Here is a 20378-nt window from a genome sequence, read left to right on the forward strand (position 1 = left end):
TAACAAGACATCCGGTGCAGAGCCGAAAAACACACGTCTACTCAGCTCGGCGCATCGCCGGAACCCCCGACTGTATTAATTTTTAATCTGTGAATGTGGCTCATTGCTGATTGTCAGAATCTTGGACCCAGCAATTTTCTGGGAAATATGTGTGAATGTGGCTTTTCTTCTTCTTCAGAAACTAAACTAAAATTCTGTCAGAAAGAGTAAAACTGTAGAATTCCATTTTATCGGTTACCGCGGCAATGCGTTACCGTGGCAACGGGTTGTCATGGAAACATGATGATGTCACATGTGGTCAAAGGTCTTTGATGATGTCAAAGACATGTTCTACATCTTTATGACATCACAGCCCTTGAAGAGTTAAGTGTGAGGATTTCTGAAATAAACTAACACTGCACAAGAAACAAGAGACTGGACAAGAAACAAGAGACTGGACAAGAGACTAGAGCTCAGGTGCTCAGATCAGTTACAAAGATGGATTTTCGTATTATAGAAGACGATAGGTCCATGAATGTAGATGAGTTTGTGGACAATATTTTAGCTGAGAGTCGTGAGAGTGCTCAAGAATTCAACATGCTAATGCAGTTATGGACGGAAGAGGAAGAGACAGGAAGAAAAGAGCCTGGATATGCCACAAAAAAGGCAGAAAAGTATTTGGATCGGCAAAGAGACATAAAAATAATGTTTCATAAAAGGCCAATCCTTGAATTTATTGAGGGGGATGAGAAGCCACTAAATCAAACATTTGATTTAGGTCAGGTCAGTCGTCCATCCTCAAATGAATACAGGGATTTATCAGATACAAACAATGATGGACTTTTAGTGGAAGAGGATCAATTGTTTATAACGACTGACATCCACGAAGAAGAAAGACTTAGCTCTGTTTCATCTGACCGCCCTAAGAAAGCACAGAGGAAAACGAAGCATTTAGAAAAAAACCTCACTGACTCCAGCACTCAGACACACACTAAGCAAGTTTCTTTAAAGTTTATGGAAATGATAAGCGCAATGAATTTTTGGATAAAACACATAAAGCCCAAATCACCATCTCCTGTTAATATATCGCCATTGTCCCTGTCCAGGATCATGGAGCTGGACAGGGAGGGACTCGACCATGAACAGACTCAAGACGACACAGAGGAAGTTCCTTCAAAGTTTATTGAAAAGCTAAGGACACCAGCTTTTTTGAAATCACCATCTCCTGTTAATATATCGCCATTGTCCCTGTCCAGGATCATGGAGCTGGACAGGGAGGGACTCGACCATGAACAGACTCAAGACGACACAGAGGAAGTTTCTTCAAAGTTTACTGAAAAGCTAAGGACACCAGCTTTTTTTAAATCACCATCTCCTGTTAATATATCGCCATTGTCCCTGTCCAGGATCATGGAGCTGGACAGGGAGGGACTCGAACATGCACAGACAGACGACACAGAGGATTATATTTACGATTCTAGTCGTGGTGAAGGGACGTCCTCTGATTATACTTTCTCACGTGCTCACACAACACAAGAAACACGAGGACATGTCGCTCCACCTACACAACCTATTGAGCCTCTTCCACTAAAACCCGACTCCAGCACTCAGACAGACACTGAGGAAGTTTCTTCAAAGTTTATTGAAAAGCCAAGGACACCGGCTCCTGGTAATATATCGCCATTGTCGCAGTCCAGGATCATGGAGCTGGACCAAACTTCTCAGGGACTCGACCATGAACAGACTCAAGACGACACAGACGATTATATTTACGATTCTAGTCGTGGTGAAGGGACGTCCTCTGATTATACTTTCTCATGTGCTCACACAACACAACCTATTGAGGATTTAAAAGGAATTCAACAAAAGTCTAAAAACAATCGGGACTCTCAGACCCGACAAATCCTCGCTGACCTAGAAAGTGACATTTTGCAGGAAGTTGCTAAGACAACTTCGAGTTTAGTCTTGCAACAAATATCTACAGATAATTTTGCAAATGGGATAAAGGACAGAAAATCTAAATTAATGTTCTCGTCAGTTGCCAGTCAACTGAATGAACCTCCGACTAAAAAGACAAAAATTAGATCATGGTTTAGAAAATGGCTCAAAATTGAAACTAAACCATCCGCAAAAAAGACTGAAACCTGCAATCAGTCACAGGGTGAAAAACGTCGACCAACAACATGGTGGAGTCGAGTGTTTAGATTTAAAAAGAGTAAGGTTCATCCAGAGGCAACTGAGGCCCAAAGAGCACAGGAGGACCAAGCTCCTGAAGACATGTGCTGCTGCCAACATCGGTGCCACAAAATGTGTAGGGAAAATGTCTGCTTTCCACACAACAATAGGTCAGAAGGTGGAGAAGAGCCACCACCAAAGACATCGTGGTGGAAACAACTGTTTAAACGCAGAAACAATAAGGTTCATCCTGTTTGGCATATAGGGGCCCAACAGTGATCAGTGAACGTGCTCCTGAAAACGAGCTGATGCCGATTCTTCACTGACTGTGTTTTTGTGTGTAGGCAGCACGGTGGCTGAGTGGCTCATGCCTCACAGCAAGAAGGTTTGGTTGGATCCCCGGGTCACCCAGGCCTTTCTGTGTGGAGTTTTTCATGTTTCTCCCCGTGTCTGGATGGGTTTCCTCCGGGTACTCCGGTTTCCCCCATCAACCAAAACATGAACGCCCTTCGAGACAACTTTTGAATTGAATTGACTAAAACATCTTAGGCTTTAGAGACAGTTTCCACGTAGAGTAAAAGAACAATATAAAATCTGAAGATGTTTCGCTCGTCCAAACCGTTTCTTCAGCTCTGAAGAAGCGGCTTGCATCAGCAGTGAATGTCTTCAGATTTTATATTTTTCATTTATTATGGATTACACCTGGACGACTGACAAATTACACAATGACTAATTATGTGGTTTTATTTCGTTTTTTTACAGAAGGTGACATCCTTTAATGTTAGAAGTTAGAGGATGTTACTTCAAATTCCTATGTATTTTTTCCTGGAGAAAAAGTAAATAGGAATGGTAACTAACGACGGCAAGGCCCATAAATTGCAGATGTTTTTCAAAATTTTTCAATAAATATTAATTTTTCAGTAAATACTTTGTCACAGTTTTTATTTTTGATTCTCTGTGGATTTGAGTTTGACTCCCCTGAACTAGAGGATCAGCTGCTGGAGACGCAAATGACGTTGGTCCTAAACGTTTGTTTGAGGCAACACCTCACGTTTTTTCACCTGTTATTGTTGTATATGCACTGAACTTAAACTATTGCTAAATATTCCAGGAAGGATATTTTACTAAATATTACAAACTCATAAGCAGAACTTCAGATATTCTTTAACAGACATTCCAAAAAAATATGAACTTGCAAAATCATTGTCTTAGCTGCATAAACGCCTGACATTTCTTTATATGAAGAGCTGTAAAAACCTAAGTACAATCTGCATAATCTCTTTTATAAATATTGATTAATGTTCAAATATGTATTGTAAAGTGTTTCTGAGCTGGACAGATAGTTTTTTCATTGTTTGCTTGCATAAAAGTGACTCAAAAGTACCTTCGTTTTTATATTTTTCTTTTGTTTAAACAGGTATAACTTACACGTATTTGATGGATCAGAGGAAAAATAAGGATGGATTTGTAAAATAAAGGTAGTTATGTGAAAAAGGGCAGAAGTACACGCTGATACTTCCTTTAACGTGATTTTTATGGCTAAAAAAAAAGAAGAAAAGTGTCTTGTAATAGGACTGGGGTTACACCGTCTGTTCTGCTGTCGTCATGGCGATAGTGTATTAAGAATAATGAAAAATAAACGCTACCGAAGCGTTTTTCTTTCAGCTAGAATAATCTATTACCAATGCTATTTACTGACTGTATATATTTGCCGAAAAGGATCACGCTAACAGTAACAGGGTCAGACAAAAAAATGGCGGTTCTCTGGGGTCTTGACATTCCTCGACCCCTTCATTTCCCCTTGTGAGACGAGCGGGAACATGTCGAGGAGATGCAGGCCCCAACTTCTCAGGGACTCGACCATGCACAGACAGATGACATGGCTGCTCAATGAATGTGAATCATCTTGGTGGATGGTGTTGGTGACTGCTGACGTCATTTCCGGGTGAGTGCATTCTGTTTTGTGAGTTGTATATCTAGCGTATCTAGCGTCTCTCTCCTGAAATTGTTAATCCACAAATCTTTACAATTTTAAAAAGCAGTTTCTGACATCTACACTAGTGCCTGAGTACTTCGCTAAACCACCGAAGTTTCATTCAGCACCTATTGCTCCGCACTTTGTAGATTAAGCCCCTCTATCTCTCGGTTCAGCCTGAACTAGCCTAGCCGACTAGCATCATGGCTAAACCTTCCTCCTCTTCTCTCGCTTTTCCCTGCCCTGGTTGCCATATGTGGAGTGATGACCCTGGCTTATTTGACAATGATAGGGACAGTTGCGTTAAGTGTAGTGTAGTGGCAGTCCTGCAGGCCAGGGTCTCAGAGTTAGAAACGCGGATCTGCTCATTGGAGGCTCTGACCCCGAGTTACAGTCAGGTAGCAGCAGTAGGGACCGCGGACCGCAGTAGCTTTAGCGTAACTAGTGAGACTAGCCGCCCAGCGCAACCCGTGCAGCCGGGATCAGACCAGGACAGGTTTGTGACAGTTAGAAGAAAGCGTAGGACAGGCCAGGGACACAGGGCTGAGAATAGGACTGTAGCAGACCAGGGACACAGGGTTGAGAGTAGAGAGCTCCCCGTCCAGAACTTTAGTCATAGGGAGCTCCATAGTCAGGGACGTGGAACTGCCTGCAGCTTCCACGCGGTGTTACCCTGGAGCCAGACTGGGTGACATCGAGGGGAATCTTAGGCTTTTAAAGAAAAGTAAGAATAGGTACCGCCGGATCGTTATACACGCAGGGGGTAACGATACTCGGCGCGGTCAGTCAGAGGTGGTTAAGTTACAGATAGCTGCAGTCTGTGAATTGGCTAAGTCAATGTCGGAGTCCGTGTACTTCTCTGGCCCCCTCCCAACCTACACCAATTGTGAAATGTACAGCCGCTTTTCAGCAGTCAACCAGTGGTTGACCAATTGGTGCCCGCAGAAGGGTGTCGTCTTCATAGATAATTGGAGGGCATTTGAGGGGAAGCCTAGGCTTATACGTAGAGACGGCATCCATCCCACGCAGGCTGGCTCCACCCTGTTAGCTCAGAATATGATTGCTAGTCTAGATTGACCAGGTAAGACTAGCACGCAGAATAGCTCAGGGAAGCACAGTGATAGTGACGTTAGGGAGCAGTTTAGACCAGTGAAGCACAGCTCAGTCACAGGGAACAGCTCCAAACAGACAGAGACTGTGTGTGCCCCACGTGCCCCACATATAAAAAGCACAAAAAAAACACCTCTAAACTCTGACAAGGAAGCTGTCAGATCTCATAACTTAATAAAAATAAATAAATGTGCCGCAAATAAACAAAATGATAAGTGTGTAAAATGTGGACTGCTAAACATCAGGTCTCTTTCCTCCAAATCTCTTTTAATAAATGAACTAATTGGCGACCTTAATATTGATCTGTTAGCCCTCACTGAAACATGGCTTCAGGAAAATGACTATGTTAGACTAAACAAATCTACACCATCAAGTCACATGAACTTTCAGAGTGCCCGGAGCACAGGTCGAGGTGGTGGTGTCGCCGTCCTCTCTCATTCCAGTCTAATTCTCAGCCCCAAACCTAACTATACTTACCTCTCCTTTGAAAGCCTCGCACTCTCCATTACGTGCCCCAATTGGAAAAACCAAAAAGCTGTTATATTTATAATAATAGTTTTCTGATTTCATTTCAAGTTTAGTCTTGAATTGGGAAAGGATTGTTATAGTTGGAGATTTCAACATACATGTAGATAACGGCAGTGATTGCCTCAGTAATGTTTTTGGCGCGCTCCTGGATGGGATCGGTTTCACCCAGAGTGTGAATAAGCCGACTCACTGTCACAATCACACTCTAGATCTCGTTCTAACCTACGGTATTGAGATTAATGATCTAATTGTCCTTCCTCAAAACCCTATACTCTCTGACCATTTCTTAATTACCTTTCAATTTATACTAAAAGACTATCCAGTCCCACAGAAAAAACTATAATGAAAAGAACATTATCAGATAAATCGGTTACAGAGTTTAAAGAAATTATTGAGCCATTACTGAAAGATATGTCATGTGACAATGACAATAATTTTAATCCAATTGTCACTGATCAATTGGTTGACAGAACAATGCTCACCTTAAAATCTGCTCTCGATGTTGTAGCTCCGCTAAAACAGAAAAGCATTAAACCAAGACCTCCGGCTCCATGGTACACGTTACAGCTCAGGACACTCAAACAACATGTAAGACGCACAGAGAAGCTTTGGTGCCGCTCGCGCTCTGAGCAGTCTCTGAAGGCATGGAAGCTCTGCCTGCTCACTTATAAGGCCGCTCTGAGGAAAGCCCGGACTAGATACTATTTAAATCTAATAGAAGTAAACAAAAATAACCCCAGATTTCTGTTCAGCACTGTAGCCAGGCTGACAAACTCCCACACTGCTAATGAGTCTCTTATCCCCTCGAACATTAGTTGTGATGACTTTCTTCACTTCTTCGATTACAAAATTACAACCATTAGAGACAAAATCAACAAAGCTACGCCAAAAATCAGCTCTGAGCTAATCCAGTCTGTAATGCCAATATCCCACATGGATCCTCTAATAATATTAGATAAATTTACTCCTGTTGATGAGGTGGAGATTACCTCAGCCATCATGTTGTCCAAACCATCAACCTGTTTGCTCGACCCTATTCCAATCAGACTCCTCAAAGAAGCCCTCCCCCTAATAATAGATTCCATCCATAACATAATAAATACGTTGTTAGAAAATGGCTTCGTTCCTGAGTCCTTTAAACCCCTTCTGAAAAAATCTAACCTAAATCCTGATGAACTAGTCAACTATAGACCTATCTCTAATCTTCCCTTCCTCTCAAAAATTCTAGAACGAGTGGTGGCGAGCAGCTCTGCCGCCACCTGCAGGACAATAATATATTTGAAAAATTTCAATCTGGATTCAGAGCTCACCACAGCACAGAGACTGCACTGCTTAAAGTAACAAATGATTTGCTACTAGCTGCTGATAACGGGCTGGCTTCAGTCCTGGTCCTACTGGACCTCAGTGCAGCGTTTGACACCATTGATCACAACATTCTACTGCAGAGGTTAGAATGTGACATTGGAATCAGAGGGACCGCCCTCAAATGGTTTAAATCCTATCTATCAGATAGGTACCAGTTTGTTAGTATAAACCAGAGCACCTCTCCCTGTTCTAAAGTAGCCTGTGGTGTTCCACAAGGATCTGTGCTCGGTCCAATCCTATTTACTCTGTATATGTTGCCATTGGGAAACATTATCAGAAAACATGGCATTAATTTTCACTGCTATGCTGATGACACTCAGCTGTACTTATCAATGAAGCCAAATCAGACTGATCAAATAGATAAACTCAGTGCCTGTGTGAAGGACATCAAAACCTGGATGACCTTGAATTACCTGCTCTTAAATCCTGAAAAAACAGAGGTCATTGTCCTAGGTCCCAAAGGTCAAAGAGATTCTCTGTCGGACCAGATAATCTCACTCGACAATGTGAGTATAGCTTCTAGCCCTACTGTAAAAAATCTTGGAGTCCTATTTGATCAAAATCTCTCATTCACAGCCCATGTAAACCTAGCTTGTAAAACCGCATACTTTCACCTACGAAATATAACTAAAATTAGAAATATTTTACCTAAAAACGATGCTGAAAAACTCATCCATGCATTTGTTACTTCCAGACTTGATTACTGTAATTCTCTGCTCGCCGCCTGCCCCAAAAGTACTATAAGGAGCCTCCAGTTGGTCCAAAATGCAGCGGCCAGAGTCCTAACAGGAACTAAAAAAGAGACCACATCAGTCTTGTACTAAAATATCTGCACTGGCTTCCTGTCGAGCTTAGAATCAAATTCAAAGTCCTCCTCCTGACATACAAAGCCCTAAACGGTATGGCCCCATCCTATCTGGAAGATGCTATTGTCCCGTACCAGCCAAACAGAGCACTCCACTCTCAGAATGCAGGACTATTAGTGGTTCCTAGAGTGTCCAAAAGTACAGTGGGAGGGAGAGCATTCAGTTACCAAGCTCCTGTGCTATGGAATCAACTCCCTGCTGATGTTAAACAGGCCCCCACAGTCTCTGTATTTAAGACCAGGCTTAAAACCTTCCTCTTCGGTATAGACCAGGTTACATAGTGAGGGAGTTAGGGACATTAAAACCCGGGATAAGACAGGCTGCAGTAGGAGTAACTAGCTGGGGGAAGTATGGCAACCTGAGCACTATCCTTTGCTTTGTCCTATTTTCTCATCAGCAATGCTATTCACATGTTGTCCCCTGTCCCACTCCCCCTGTGGAGTGTATCTCTTTCAGATGCCCCAATGACAGCTGGACCCTCTCCTCCTCCTCGCCTGGCCCTCCTCCTCGCCCGGCTCTCCTCCTCCTCGTCTGGTCTTCCTCCTCCTCGCCTGGCCGATTTTTCTTGTTTTGTCTGATTTTTCCTGTTGTTTTGTTTTTGTGTGTATATCACGGTGGCTGGGTGGCTCATAGCAGAGGGTTTGGTTCGATCCCCGGGTCGCCAGGCCTTTCTGTGTGGAGTTTTTCATGTTTCTCCCCGTGTCTGGATGGGTTTCCTCCGGGTACTCCGGTTTCCCCCATCAACCAAAACATGAACGCCCTTCGAGACAACTGTTGTTGTGATTTTGGGCGTTACAAAAATAAATGAATTGAATTGAATTGAATTGACACAGACGATTATATTTACCCTTCTAGTCCTGGTGAAGGGACGTCCTCTGATTATACTTTCTCACGTGCTCACACAACACAAGAAACACAAGGACATATCTCTCCACCTACTCAACATTTTGAACCTCTTCCACTAAATATCGACATTCGAGGTTCCAGGAGTGACATCAGTTCGTTTGAGGAGATGTTAGAAAGTTTAGATGAAGATGAAATTATCCCCAGCCCCCCTCATACATGTAAACATTCTACTGAGGCACAGAAAAGTACTTTTTACCCCGCAGACTGTGAGGCAATAGATACATTTATGAAATATTGTGAGGATTTAAAAGAAATTCAAAGAGAGAATAAAAAGAATCGGGACTTTCAGACACGACAAATGCTCACTGACATAGAAAGGGACATTTTGCAGGAAGTTGCTGAGACGAAACTTTAGTCTTGCAACAAATATCTACAGATAATGTGCAGATTTATAAGGAAGCACTTTCAAATTTTGCAGACGGGATAAAGGCAGACAGAAAATTTAAAATAATGTTCTCGTCAGTTGCCATTCCACTGAATGAACCTCCGACACAAAAGACGAAAATTGGATCATGGTTTAGAAAATGGCTCAAAATTGAAACTAAACCATCCTCAAAAAAGACTGAAACCTGCTATCAGTCACAGGGTGAAAAACGTCGACCAACAACATGGAGTCGAGTGTTTAGATTTAAAAAGAATAAGGTTCATCCAGAGGCAACTGAGGCCCAAAGAGCACAGGAGGACCAAGCTCCTGAAGACATGTGCTGCTGCCACATCTTAAAATATCTGTGCCACAAAATGTGTAGGGAAAATGTCTGCTTTCCACACAACAATAGGTCAGAAGGTGGAGAAGAGCCACCACCAAAGACATTGTGGTGGAAACAAACTGTTTAAACGCAGAAAAAATAAGGTTCATCCTGTTTGGCATATAGGGGCCCAACAGTGATCAGTGAATGTGCTCCTGAAAACGAGCTGATGCCGATGCTTCACCGACTAAAACATCTTAGCCTTTAGAGACAGTTTCCATGTAGAGTAAAAGAACAATATAAAATCTGAAGATGTTTCGCTCGTCCAAACCATTTCTTCAAATACAGAAACATTACTGAAAGTGTTTCAGCGAACTCTGGAGATTTCCCCTCGCTCTGGAGGACTGAGGACTCGAGGAGAACTCACGGGACTTAACGCACTGTTTGGGGGAGAGTTTTCACAAAGTCTTCTGAAGACCGTGCTAAAATAATGGTAAAAATAATGTATACAGCGAGTTAAAAGTCCATTTCCATTCTCTAATCTTTGTAGTAGCAGCTATAGCTTTGCTTTGTTTTCTTCAAAATATCTAGTATTGTATCCCCATTGTACAATTTACAATATCAGTAACATACATACATGTTTTAAACTCAAAATATCATTGCTGCACATGAAATTATTTTTAACAGATGCAATAATAATATGATGAATTGCTCCTTTAATCTTAATTCATTAACCATGTGACTTGTGATTATTATTTTTTTTATCCAATTAGTAACTTTTAATCTTAGTTTTAAGCTTTTGTAAATCATGACATTAACTTATTTACATTACCAAACAGGTAATAATGCAATAACTCATTTAATCTTATCCACTGAATCAGTAAAACCTTAACTGATTTAGCCTTACTTTACATGTGCATTTAACATCAAAATAAACATCACATCTCACCAGGAAATAGTACAAAATTTACTAAAAGTACAGTGACATTTGTTGTCAACTAAATTATTGCTTTAAATACCGTAAGACAAGCACAAATACATTTCATATTGACCTTAAGCAGTAGTTTACCACTCGTGATTAGCATTAGCATTACGTTAGCATCACGTTAGTGTGACACAAGAGCAAACTTCACTGTTGCCTCTCTCTTCATTTCCCTGTGTTTTACAGGTTGGTATTCAAGTAAAAAACACATAATATGGGTCATAAAACACAAATAACAAACACAGCTAACTGTGGTTAAGTAATTCATTCAGTAAATACTGTATTTTTTTGAGCATTGTAAAGATACGTGAAAAAAACGGGTTAAGGTGAAGCTGTAACTGACATTTTGTGTTGAATGTGCAGTTGGTTTAAGCTTTTAGTAAATAAGCTCCATAAGACTCTGACATTGTTAAAAAGTGTGAAGTTGTAAAGTTTAAGCAAATGTTTCAGAAAGTTAAAAATATCTCAAGCTGAAGCTAAAAGCCAGTCTATGAATACGGGGTATGACCATGCAATTCATGAGCCGTTTTGATCGCGGTGGAACAACCAATAAACAGTAAAAGGATTAAAAGGGCTTTGTGATTAGTGACATTAAATGACAATATGGACAATGAATTTTGTGAAAATGTACATGATATTTTATGACATGATTGTGAAATACGAAACAGTTGATAAGTTAATAAATATGGCAGAAGCGGCAAAGAGCAAAGTTCACTGTTGCCTCTCTCTTCATTTCCCTGTGTTTTACAGGAACATTTAATCTGCCCAACAGGCCCAGAACCTGAGTCTGTTACGTTAGCATGTTAGCACCACGTTAGCACCACGTTAGCATCACGTTAGCACCACGTTAGCACCACATTACTTTATAATCAGCACATGTGACTCACACAGATGTTTTTTGCATAAACATGAAACACTGTCACCTCTGGGTCACACATGGAATCAACTTAAAACAGCATAAACTATTTCACAATTAGAATTATAATTTTGTACCATATTTACATCAAAATAATTCAATGTTCACTCACCAACAATCTGTTATCTTAGCAACAGATTGTTCACAATAACATATAAAAGTCACTACTGTTCAAAAGAAGCATTTAAAGATTAAATAGAAGCACTACATCTCATATTTTTGAAGTGTAAATGAATGGAAAATATTAAACAAAAATATTATTTAAGCTTTAATCATGTTATGACTATAATTTCTTTATTAAAAATCCGTAGACTATGTGAAGTCTGTTTAGTTATAACTAATAACTGACACTCAAATGAACGTGCACAGCTGAAGCTCACGTGGACGCGCTCACGTTTCACTTTTGTTTTCTCCTTCTGGGGATTAATACCAAATGCAGCTGTGGAGCACGTGCTTTTTATTTTGATGATTTATTAGATTTAGATTTTACTGTGGGGTTTGCTGAGTGAAGGAGGATGATTCTGGAGCTTTACGTGGACTCGTGTCTTGTGTTGTGACTTGAGCTGCTGTTTTTTTCAGTTGCATTTGTTTTATCTCAGAACAGTCACACATCAGTTCAGATATTGTACGTATCAAGCGTAAATTCATGGTTATCCTCTGGTTTTGTGTCCTAAACGTATAAACCTAAACGTATGTGAGACGGAGCGTGGTTAAAGTTTTGTAACAGTCTCCTCCTCCTTCCTTTTCAGGATCCCTACAACATTAAGTTATATATATTCACTCTTCAAAGTCTATAACTTTATATTCAACAAGCCGTGAAGTTTCTTCACTTTGTGTTTGTTGGACTATGACCTAATCTCCACTCGCCTTTTCTCCATGTTTGGACGTGAACCTAACCTAAACTGAATTTCTGAATGATACAATGAGGCTTTATTGATATTAACTAAACATTTTTCATAGATTTTCTGTGTCTTTGGCATGAAGGAGGCAAAGGAGCCTAAGTTAGAAATACTGAGGAAAAAAAACACACAAAGATGCTTTACGTTTCAGGAAAACTATAGACTATGCATAATAACAGTGGGTCTTTGCCAGCTAACAATCTGTGTCAGTTCAGAATTTAGTATTTAATTACAAAGCAGTCGTATTATTTACAGTTTTGTTTTGATCACACTGTCTTCCTGAAGCTGCTGTGAACCAGAGCCCCATAGAACAGTGCAGTACTCATTTTCATTTATCTTATCCTGCCCTTATCAGTTTCAATATTTTACCCCTTTATATAAAGCAACATTTTTAAGTTCACATACTTTGGCTTTTGTTTCCGCTCCTTGATCTACCAAAGTGTTATTTTTTTTTATCTATTTTGTGCTGTAAAGACATGTCTTTAGTTGCAAAGGAGCCTGAGCCAGTCTATCCCACTAATGAATAAATATATATATATATATATATATATATATATATAAAAAAGCAAAATGTGTCTTGCCCCAGTGCTCACAGATATATTGCCTGTACAGCTCTTATGGGCAAAATGAGCTGCGTACTGTCTGCATCTAATTACAGAATGTTTTATTGCTCAAGAATGAGGAAGTGCCCTGTTAGCATGCTAGTTGTTGATAGCATTACTGTACGCAAATTTCTGCTCTGAAAGTTGTGAAATGTGCTTATAAAGTCATCATGGTGAATAATTGGGATGTTCTGAATCCATAAGTTAAGTGAGGGTTACAAACTGTTTAAAAGGTACTAGTTCTGTTTTTTCACCTTTTTAAGACAGAAAAAATCACAGACAGTATCTTTAATTTTGGCCTCCCTGCTGTAGATTCTGGACACAGGTAACTGTTTAAACTGAATGTCTCTTCTCACTCTTCACCCCCAGATCATACTAAATCTGCTACTCGGTGTCAGTGTGGATTATTGTAAATATTATGGTTTACCAAAAACTGGGAAAAAAAGAAAGAGAAAGAGGACATTACTTTCACTTTCATTTTGAATGTGTTAAATAGGCAAATCTTGCCCACAGGAGTGATCAAAGGATCAGGGAGAACTCAGAGCACAGCTGCAACAGACGACAACATGACTGCCACAAGGTAACGTGGGTCTAGTGTTATTTTTATTAGAAATACTGAGAAACAAATACCAAAGATGCTTTACGTTTCAGGAAAGTATAGATTATGCATCATAACAGTGGGTCAGCTAACAATCTTTGTCAGTTCAGAATTTTGTTTTTAATTACAAAGCAGTCGTATTGTTTACAGTTTTGTTTTAGGCACAATAGCAACAGCTGATTAAATGGAAGTCTCTGGACGTTTTATTCTTTGGTGTTGCTGTATTTTGTTCACTGCACAATCTGAAAGCAGCAGGAAGGAAAGACCTCGCTCTCTCCTTCACACAGCGAGTGCAGAGTAGTTTCCAGAGAAAACAGGAGAGAGGAAGTGTGACGCATAGTGCAGCATATATGTGGATTAAAGGACCTGTACCTGATTTCAACCCAGTGCTATATTATAAAGCCTAGATAGCTAAATTCAGATTGAAAATAAAGTAAAAGCAGGGAAAGGTGTTTAAATGGATGTATACTCGTGTATTTGTGTCCTAGTAAAGCAGAACAGATTTTTTTCCTTCAGAAGTATGAACATGAATATTCACTATAAAAACACTGCACTGGTCTGTATTTTATCCAGAATTAGTGTTTGTGTCAGTACACCATACAGACAATACCACTGATAATTATTTGGTTTGCCTCACACCGACTACTTTATTTATTACTTAAAATGAAAAATATTTGTTCACAATTTGTTCACGTTAGTTTGGTAGAACATGGGCATTAGATAAAGTATGAATGCAAAAAGCCCAATTATCAAAGTATTAAAGGGAAAATTAAAATGAAAGAATGAGTGAAAAGTCCAGCTTCACAACATGGACATTCTTTACTATAGGTTGCCATGGCGACCATCTCTCTATTCCCTTATTGACGTTATTCCACTCCGCCCAGTTAAGCAGGAATCCTATTCATTTCAATTTGGGAAAGGGTTTGAAGTTAAAGGTTCTGATAGAACCTTTTGCACAAATTAACCTACTTTATATGTTCATATGACCGATTCCCTGGAGGCTTTAAAACACCTCTGTAGTCCCTATAGAACTTAGCCTCATGTAAAATAATACAACTTCAATGATGATGGCGGCGCCTATGGTAACTTCCAAAAATGAAATTGCTTCAAACCATGAGTCACAACTTTTAGCCCCGCCCACTTAGTACTTTCTGCCGCTGTGATATTGCACCATGACACAGAAACAACTGTCTGGGATTGTGTTATTATGCAGTTATTTCCTTATATTTATCAATCTCAATGTACTATTTGTTTATTTTTTCTCACTTTTGTAAATGCAACATGATAAAAAAATAACATGTTTTGGATGGTGTCAGGCAGTTGGTTTCCCATGATGCAATAGCTTTTGTACTAGTACCTGAGAACATTTATTAATCACTAAGTGAACTTAATGATTCTATTCATTCTTCTTCACCAAACAATGTGTGGTGTAAAGAGCATTTATCTTGACAATAATAAAACCAGGTACAGGCCCTTTAAAGTGCATATGACGGCTTTTCATGTTTTTCAAATTCTGATTTGGTTTTGTGTGATAGTACTTGTTAAACTATGATAAATATTGACCACATCAGTTAAGTGACAGTTTGTGGATGGAAGATGAGAAAACAAAAATAAAGGAAGTAGTGCTGAGTTCCCTCTACGTCAACTGTCATGATTTCCATTCAAGGGACACTTTACGCACAAGGAAGGCTCTAAACATAACTTTTGTGCAAGTTTTGGCCCTTACATTATGGTCCTTATGGAGTTACCTCTACCTCATGTCATATTTGATGTCTGTGTCCAACCAGGAAGCAAAATTATAAACTTCATAAAAAGAATAAACTAGGCGAGATCTTTTAGTAAAATCATAAATATAATCATGTTTACCATGTTTTAGTGACCTTACCTTATGCATCATATTACTCACAGCAAAGACTTTATGGGCATTTACAATTCCCAGAGCTAACAATAACTAGCACACTAACCTGCACACTAAGATTCTAGGACTATAAAATTACAAAGAGCTGCTTTTACAATATATAGATGCTATATTGTTTGTTTGCAGGATTGAACTGGAGAAGGCATTGGGTGACTACGCCTCACTCACTTTCAGCTCAATAAATACTATCAAAAGCTTTGTCAACACAAGCTCTGAGTGGATAAGGGAGAGAGAGGAAGAAGAATGCGTTTTGGGCAACATCCCAGAGAAGGCTAGTGATATCCGCAACAGATTTAACCAGGTCAAAAAGTCAAAAACCAAAGGCACAGCTTTTTTGGCTTTCTGGAAGTATGTAGGAGACGGTATTGTACCAGGAAGAGCATCGAATAAACAGGCTGAGGAGGAGAAGAAACTGCAGATGGAGCTGGAGGCCCTGATGCACAGATCTCAGAAAGGTTTAAATGAGATGATAATTTTTTTGGAGGCAGTGGAGAAGTTAGCAGTGACTTCAGTTCATGTGTTTGACCAGAGCCTGGGTGTACAGCTGTCTGAAGAAACTGATCTGGAGTCAGCGAAGAAGATCATATTTGTTGCTGGAATTATCGGCCCTCTGCTGCTGCTGTTCAAAAGGGACAATAAGAGTTTCTTCAGAGCCAAAGTGCACAATGTAGAAGTGATGAAGAGTCAACTGAATCAGTACATCTTGACTATCAAACATATTTGCGGGGCTTTTAAAAAATGGTATTAAACACACAAACTCACAGATATTTTATACATATATATGTATATGTTGCATAAATGTAATTTATAAATATAAGGCTTTTTCACAGCTCTGTTGCAGATCTCTGCCTGAACAAACCCACATTTTTTCTGAAACCAGAAGTGTCTGAAGATGATGTTGAAAAGATGCTCATCAATGTAAACACTCTCGACCAAATCAGGTACAACAACGACCATGTTTTTTTTTTTCTCCAGAATAAACCATATACCACTTTAAATGTAGTCCGGTGTCTTACCAGCTGCGCCATCAGCACAGGGAGAACACCTTTGCCATACAATGCATTATGCAAACAAAGCAGCTGCTTACCTACTGAAGTGTGCTCAGAAAATTGCTTAAAACAGCATCAGCTGTGACTGAGGCAAAAATCTGTATTAAAGTCTGAGGTTAAGGTAGTAACAGTTAAAAAGCTAAACAATGAAAGATGAATGGAGTTAAAAAGTTAAAGTGAAAGATTGTGAAAGGTTCTAGGTTAAAAATAGCTTTTAAAAACGTAATATACTTTGGCTGTGCCGTTCCAGACTGATATGTAGAACTCAAGTCAGAGTCCTACACATATCAATCTGGCCAGAGCCAAGTTATCTTAAAATGGGAGGAAAAGAGAAAATACAAGAGCTAATAGTCACTTAATCAGCGTTTTTTGAGTAACAGATTAGTCCAAAATTATTAATAGTAATAGTGATTGAGATGCAAGCTTTTATACACCTGGTACTGACCACACCTCAGACTCGTGACTGTAATGATCCACAGTAAATGTTACACTCACCTCCTGAAAGTCCTAGTATATGTGTGGCACAGATCTTGGTTTCATTTCACTCTTTATTCCTATGGTTCTGCATTATTGCTCTTTATTTTTCAGAAAGGACAAACACTTTCGGATGGTGTACCTGTTCCAGGACGAACACAGAACCTTCATAGAGACATTTACAGAGAGGAGTGAGAGGATGCTGCACGTCCTGGATGAGCTGGAGCCCAGTGCAGAGAACTTAGACCGTGTGAACTTCGGATCTCGGGTCTCCAATGTGGTGGGCGGCTCTGTGGGGGTGGTGGGAGGAGGTTTGGCCATCGCTGGTTTGGCTCTGATCCCTGTCACTGCAGGAGTGTCCCTTGGCCTGGCTATAGCTGGGGCTGCAACAGCAGGGGTCACTGGAGCCAACAGTTTCATAACCATGGTTACAGAGAAGGTTTATAGCAGTAGACAGAAAAACAACGCCACTGAGACCTTTAAAAGGTTCATGAAAGATGTGGATGACCTCCAGAACTGCCTGAAAAATACCATTAACAACCATTTCAGCAGCAAAGAAAACAGTGACATTGTCAAAGCTCTAAAGATGACAAGCAAAGGAGTGACCATGATGAAAAGCATTGATGCAATTATAGATAGTGTTGCTGCAGTTAAAGCGGCAACTTCAGGAAAGGCTTTATGTCAGGCTGCGTCAGATGTCCCAGAGCTGGGCCAGGCGGCCCTCAAAGGCCCTCTGGCCATGTCCAAAGCTGCTCGAACCGGCTTCATTGCTGTTAATGCTCTGTTCATTGGTGTGGATGTGTTTGTCATTGCCAGTGAAAGCATGAGTCTGTCCCGGGGCAGTGAGACAGAGACCTCAAAGTGGATCAGAGCCAGAGCTGCTCTGTGGAGGTCAGAGGTCCAGTCTTATCAGAGGATCTGTGATTCTCTGGAGAAAGGGCAGAAGCTCTTGGAGAAGAAACAAGTCCTCCAGGTGCCCTTCTATGTGAGTGATGTGATGGCCTAAACAGGCCAGAAGAACCCAAATCAGAGAATTCACAGCATTTTAAAGGGGACAAACATCTGCCATGGCCTTTGTCCCAGCCAGATGAATAGTAATAGTAGAATAGTAGAAAAGTAATACAATAATTTGAACTTTATGGATATGCATGTGTGGAGGAGTTCAAGTATCTCGGGGTCTTGTTCATGAGTGAGTTATGTCACCACATCCTCCATGTGCTTTTCAATATTTTTGTAGTCATACTCCAATCATCATACCCCAACACTGGTTTCATTTATGTAAGGACAGGACAGGGAGGTGAAGCGCTCCTCTTTATCTGCACAGAGGACCAGAGTTTAACATGATGTGTAGGTCAGAATTCAATGCTAGAATCTGCAGCTAAAATAAATATGTGCTGCTTTTTTTTTTTGTTTGCTTTGCTACTATCAAAACCTGGGGATATGCAGTAGGTGGAGCACTAAGCCACAAGTTGCACAAAATTGCATTTACCCTACGCAACAACCACTGCTTTTTTTGTTTGTCAGTGTCTTCAGACATTTCTTTGCAACTAAAATCTATAAAATGTTTTCTCATTTTTGGTCTACTAAAATAAATCATATTATATTTTATTACTGCTGTATTGGTGTTTCATTGTGCAATTGAGTTTCCATCTTGACAAAAATGTTGCCCGGGTCACATAAAACAATCAAAATGTCCCCTTTAATGATTTTATTCTAATACTTGCTCATGAATGTTACTACACTTTTATAGGGTCTTAATTGTGACCAGATCAGAACACTCGGGTTGGGATGGTTGGTATAACTAAATGGCTCACTTTTGGGTCAGTCATAATCTGAGGGGCTTCATGTCACTGACATGTTAAACACTCCAGTGAGGAGAAAACCAGCGGACACTTATGTATTTACAAAGGTACATTTTTGTGTGTGTCGGGGCTAATCTTCATTTCAGAACCTAATAAATATTTAAATAAAGCCACAGACTGCAATAACCTTCACCTAAAATAATATTGTATTTGCTACAAATTTTATTTTCCGACCTGAAGTAGTGCCGTTGTGCAGAGTCTGTTGTTAACACATAACATATTTAGATCACCATGTTATGAAAATGCTGTATTTGCCATACACAACCTAAAAAATTTTTATTTTTGATGCTCAGTTCTCTTGCTTTCCATGCTAAGTCACTGCCCCTTCAGAGCACTATCACAACACAATCAGTGCGCATCCTGCTCATGAAACTACTGCACATCGCATCAGGATTGTGAAGTTATAGTGAGATCATGCATGACATATAAAACCTCTTCAGGCATGTTTTTGATGAAGGAACATGGTAGAAAATTCAAAAAAGTACATTTTGCATAACACCCCCTCTTTAATGTATTACACAGAAAAGGTAGTTTATTCTGGCTGCAGGGAGATGATTGGCTGTGACCCCTCAGAATAAACCGGGAATAAACCGAAAAAAACAAACAACAAAACCCACAGGACTAGTTTGTGTTTAAATAAAAACATTTATTCTGATATATCTGGTCTCTGAGCTGATCTGAGGTCAGCTGTCACAAACTCCTCTGTCTCTCACACAGGGGCAGAGCAGGGCTGCACAATATGTTACTAAATTAGTGATAAAAAAAATGGCAAATGCACAGATATGGCAATATAAGTATGAACCACCATTGGAAGTCACACAGGCTCAAAGTGCAGATGACAGGTTTTCATATTTCTCCAATTCTGACTTGGTTTGGTGGGATAGTACCTGTGGTAAATATCCATCATAGTTTCACAACAGTTACACGGGAACCTTTAGGGAAAAAGTTAGGAAAAGTACAAAAGTACCTTTTAAAAAAATCTGTATTAGTTTAATCATAACTACTGAGAATTTCATAGAGGTAATTGCATAACTGTTACCTAGAAACTATAATGTTAACAAGGGACAAAACTTAAATCACACATCTGCTGCCCGTGTCAAGCTAGGAAGTAAAATATACTTCACCAAAGTGAAAAACTAGATAAATCTTAAATCTAATGACGTGTAACTATGTTTTAGTGAAATGAGTATTTTAACCTGTCATATGCACTTACAAGTTTCTAAATAATGCATCATTTTTAGCTTTTTAAAATACATCTACACACCTCTCCATTGCTTTTCTCTATAACTAAAGCAGTTTGAACTTGAAGAATTAATATGCAAGTAAGAAAACAGTAGTTTGACTTGTAAAGGAATGCATGAATAAAGCATTATATAGGAGCTTATTCGCCTGTCCAGCCAGAACCACAAACTTTGACAAAACTTTACTTTAGAGACGAGTCTGGAACCGAATCCTGAATCAGTAATCCCAGAGGGTGTGATTGACAGG

The 20378-nt window shown here is 39.8% G+C and overlaps 1 protein-coding gene across 2 annotated transcripts in view; it reads left to right on the forward strand.

The window, feature by feature from the left end:
• LOC117393697 (uncharacterized) overlaps positions 1-18634 on the forward strand; it is a 53896-nt gene extending 35262 nt beyond the window's left edge. The window contains exons 1-4 of one of the 2 annotated variants that reach the window (XM_033991691.2): positions 13490-13569; positions 15632-16246; positions 16336-16446; positions 17143-18634. In XM_033991691.2, the coding sequence (XP_033847582.1) occupies positions 13556-13569; positions 15632-16246; positions 16336-16446; positions 17143-18034 (1632 nt within the window). In that variant the 5' untranslated portion in view covers positions 13490-13555 and the 3' untranslated portion in view covers positions 18035-18634. Of the gene's footprint in view, positions 1-13489; positions 13570-15631; positions 16247-16335; positions 16447-17142 lie in introns of those variants that run through there. The other variant, XM_033991692.2, reaches the window with a different exon arrangement.
• The last annotated feature ends 1744 nt before the right edge of the window (positions 18635-20378 follow it).

The sequence above is a fragment of the Periophthalmus magnuspinnatus genome, chromosome 3 (assembly GCF_009829125.3).
Source record: "Periophthalmus magnuspinnatus isolate fPerMag1 chromosome 3, fPerMag1.2.pri, whole genome shotgun sequence".
Classification (NCBI taxonomy): domain Eukaryota; kingdom Metazoa; phylum Chordata; class Actinopteri; order Gobiiformes; family Gobiidae; genus Periophthalmus; species Periophthalmus magnuspinnatus.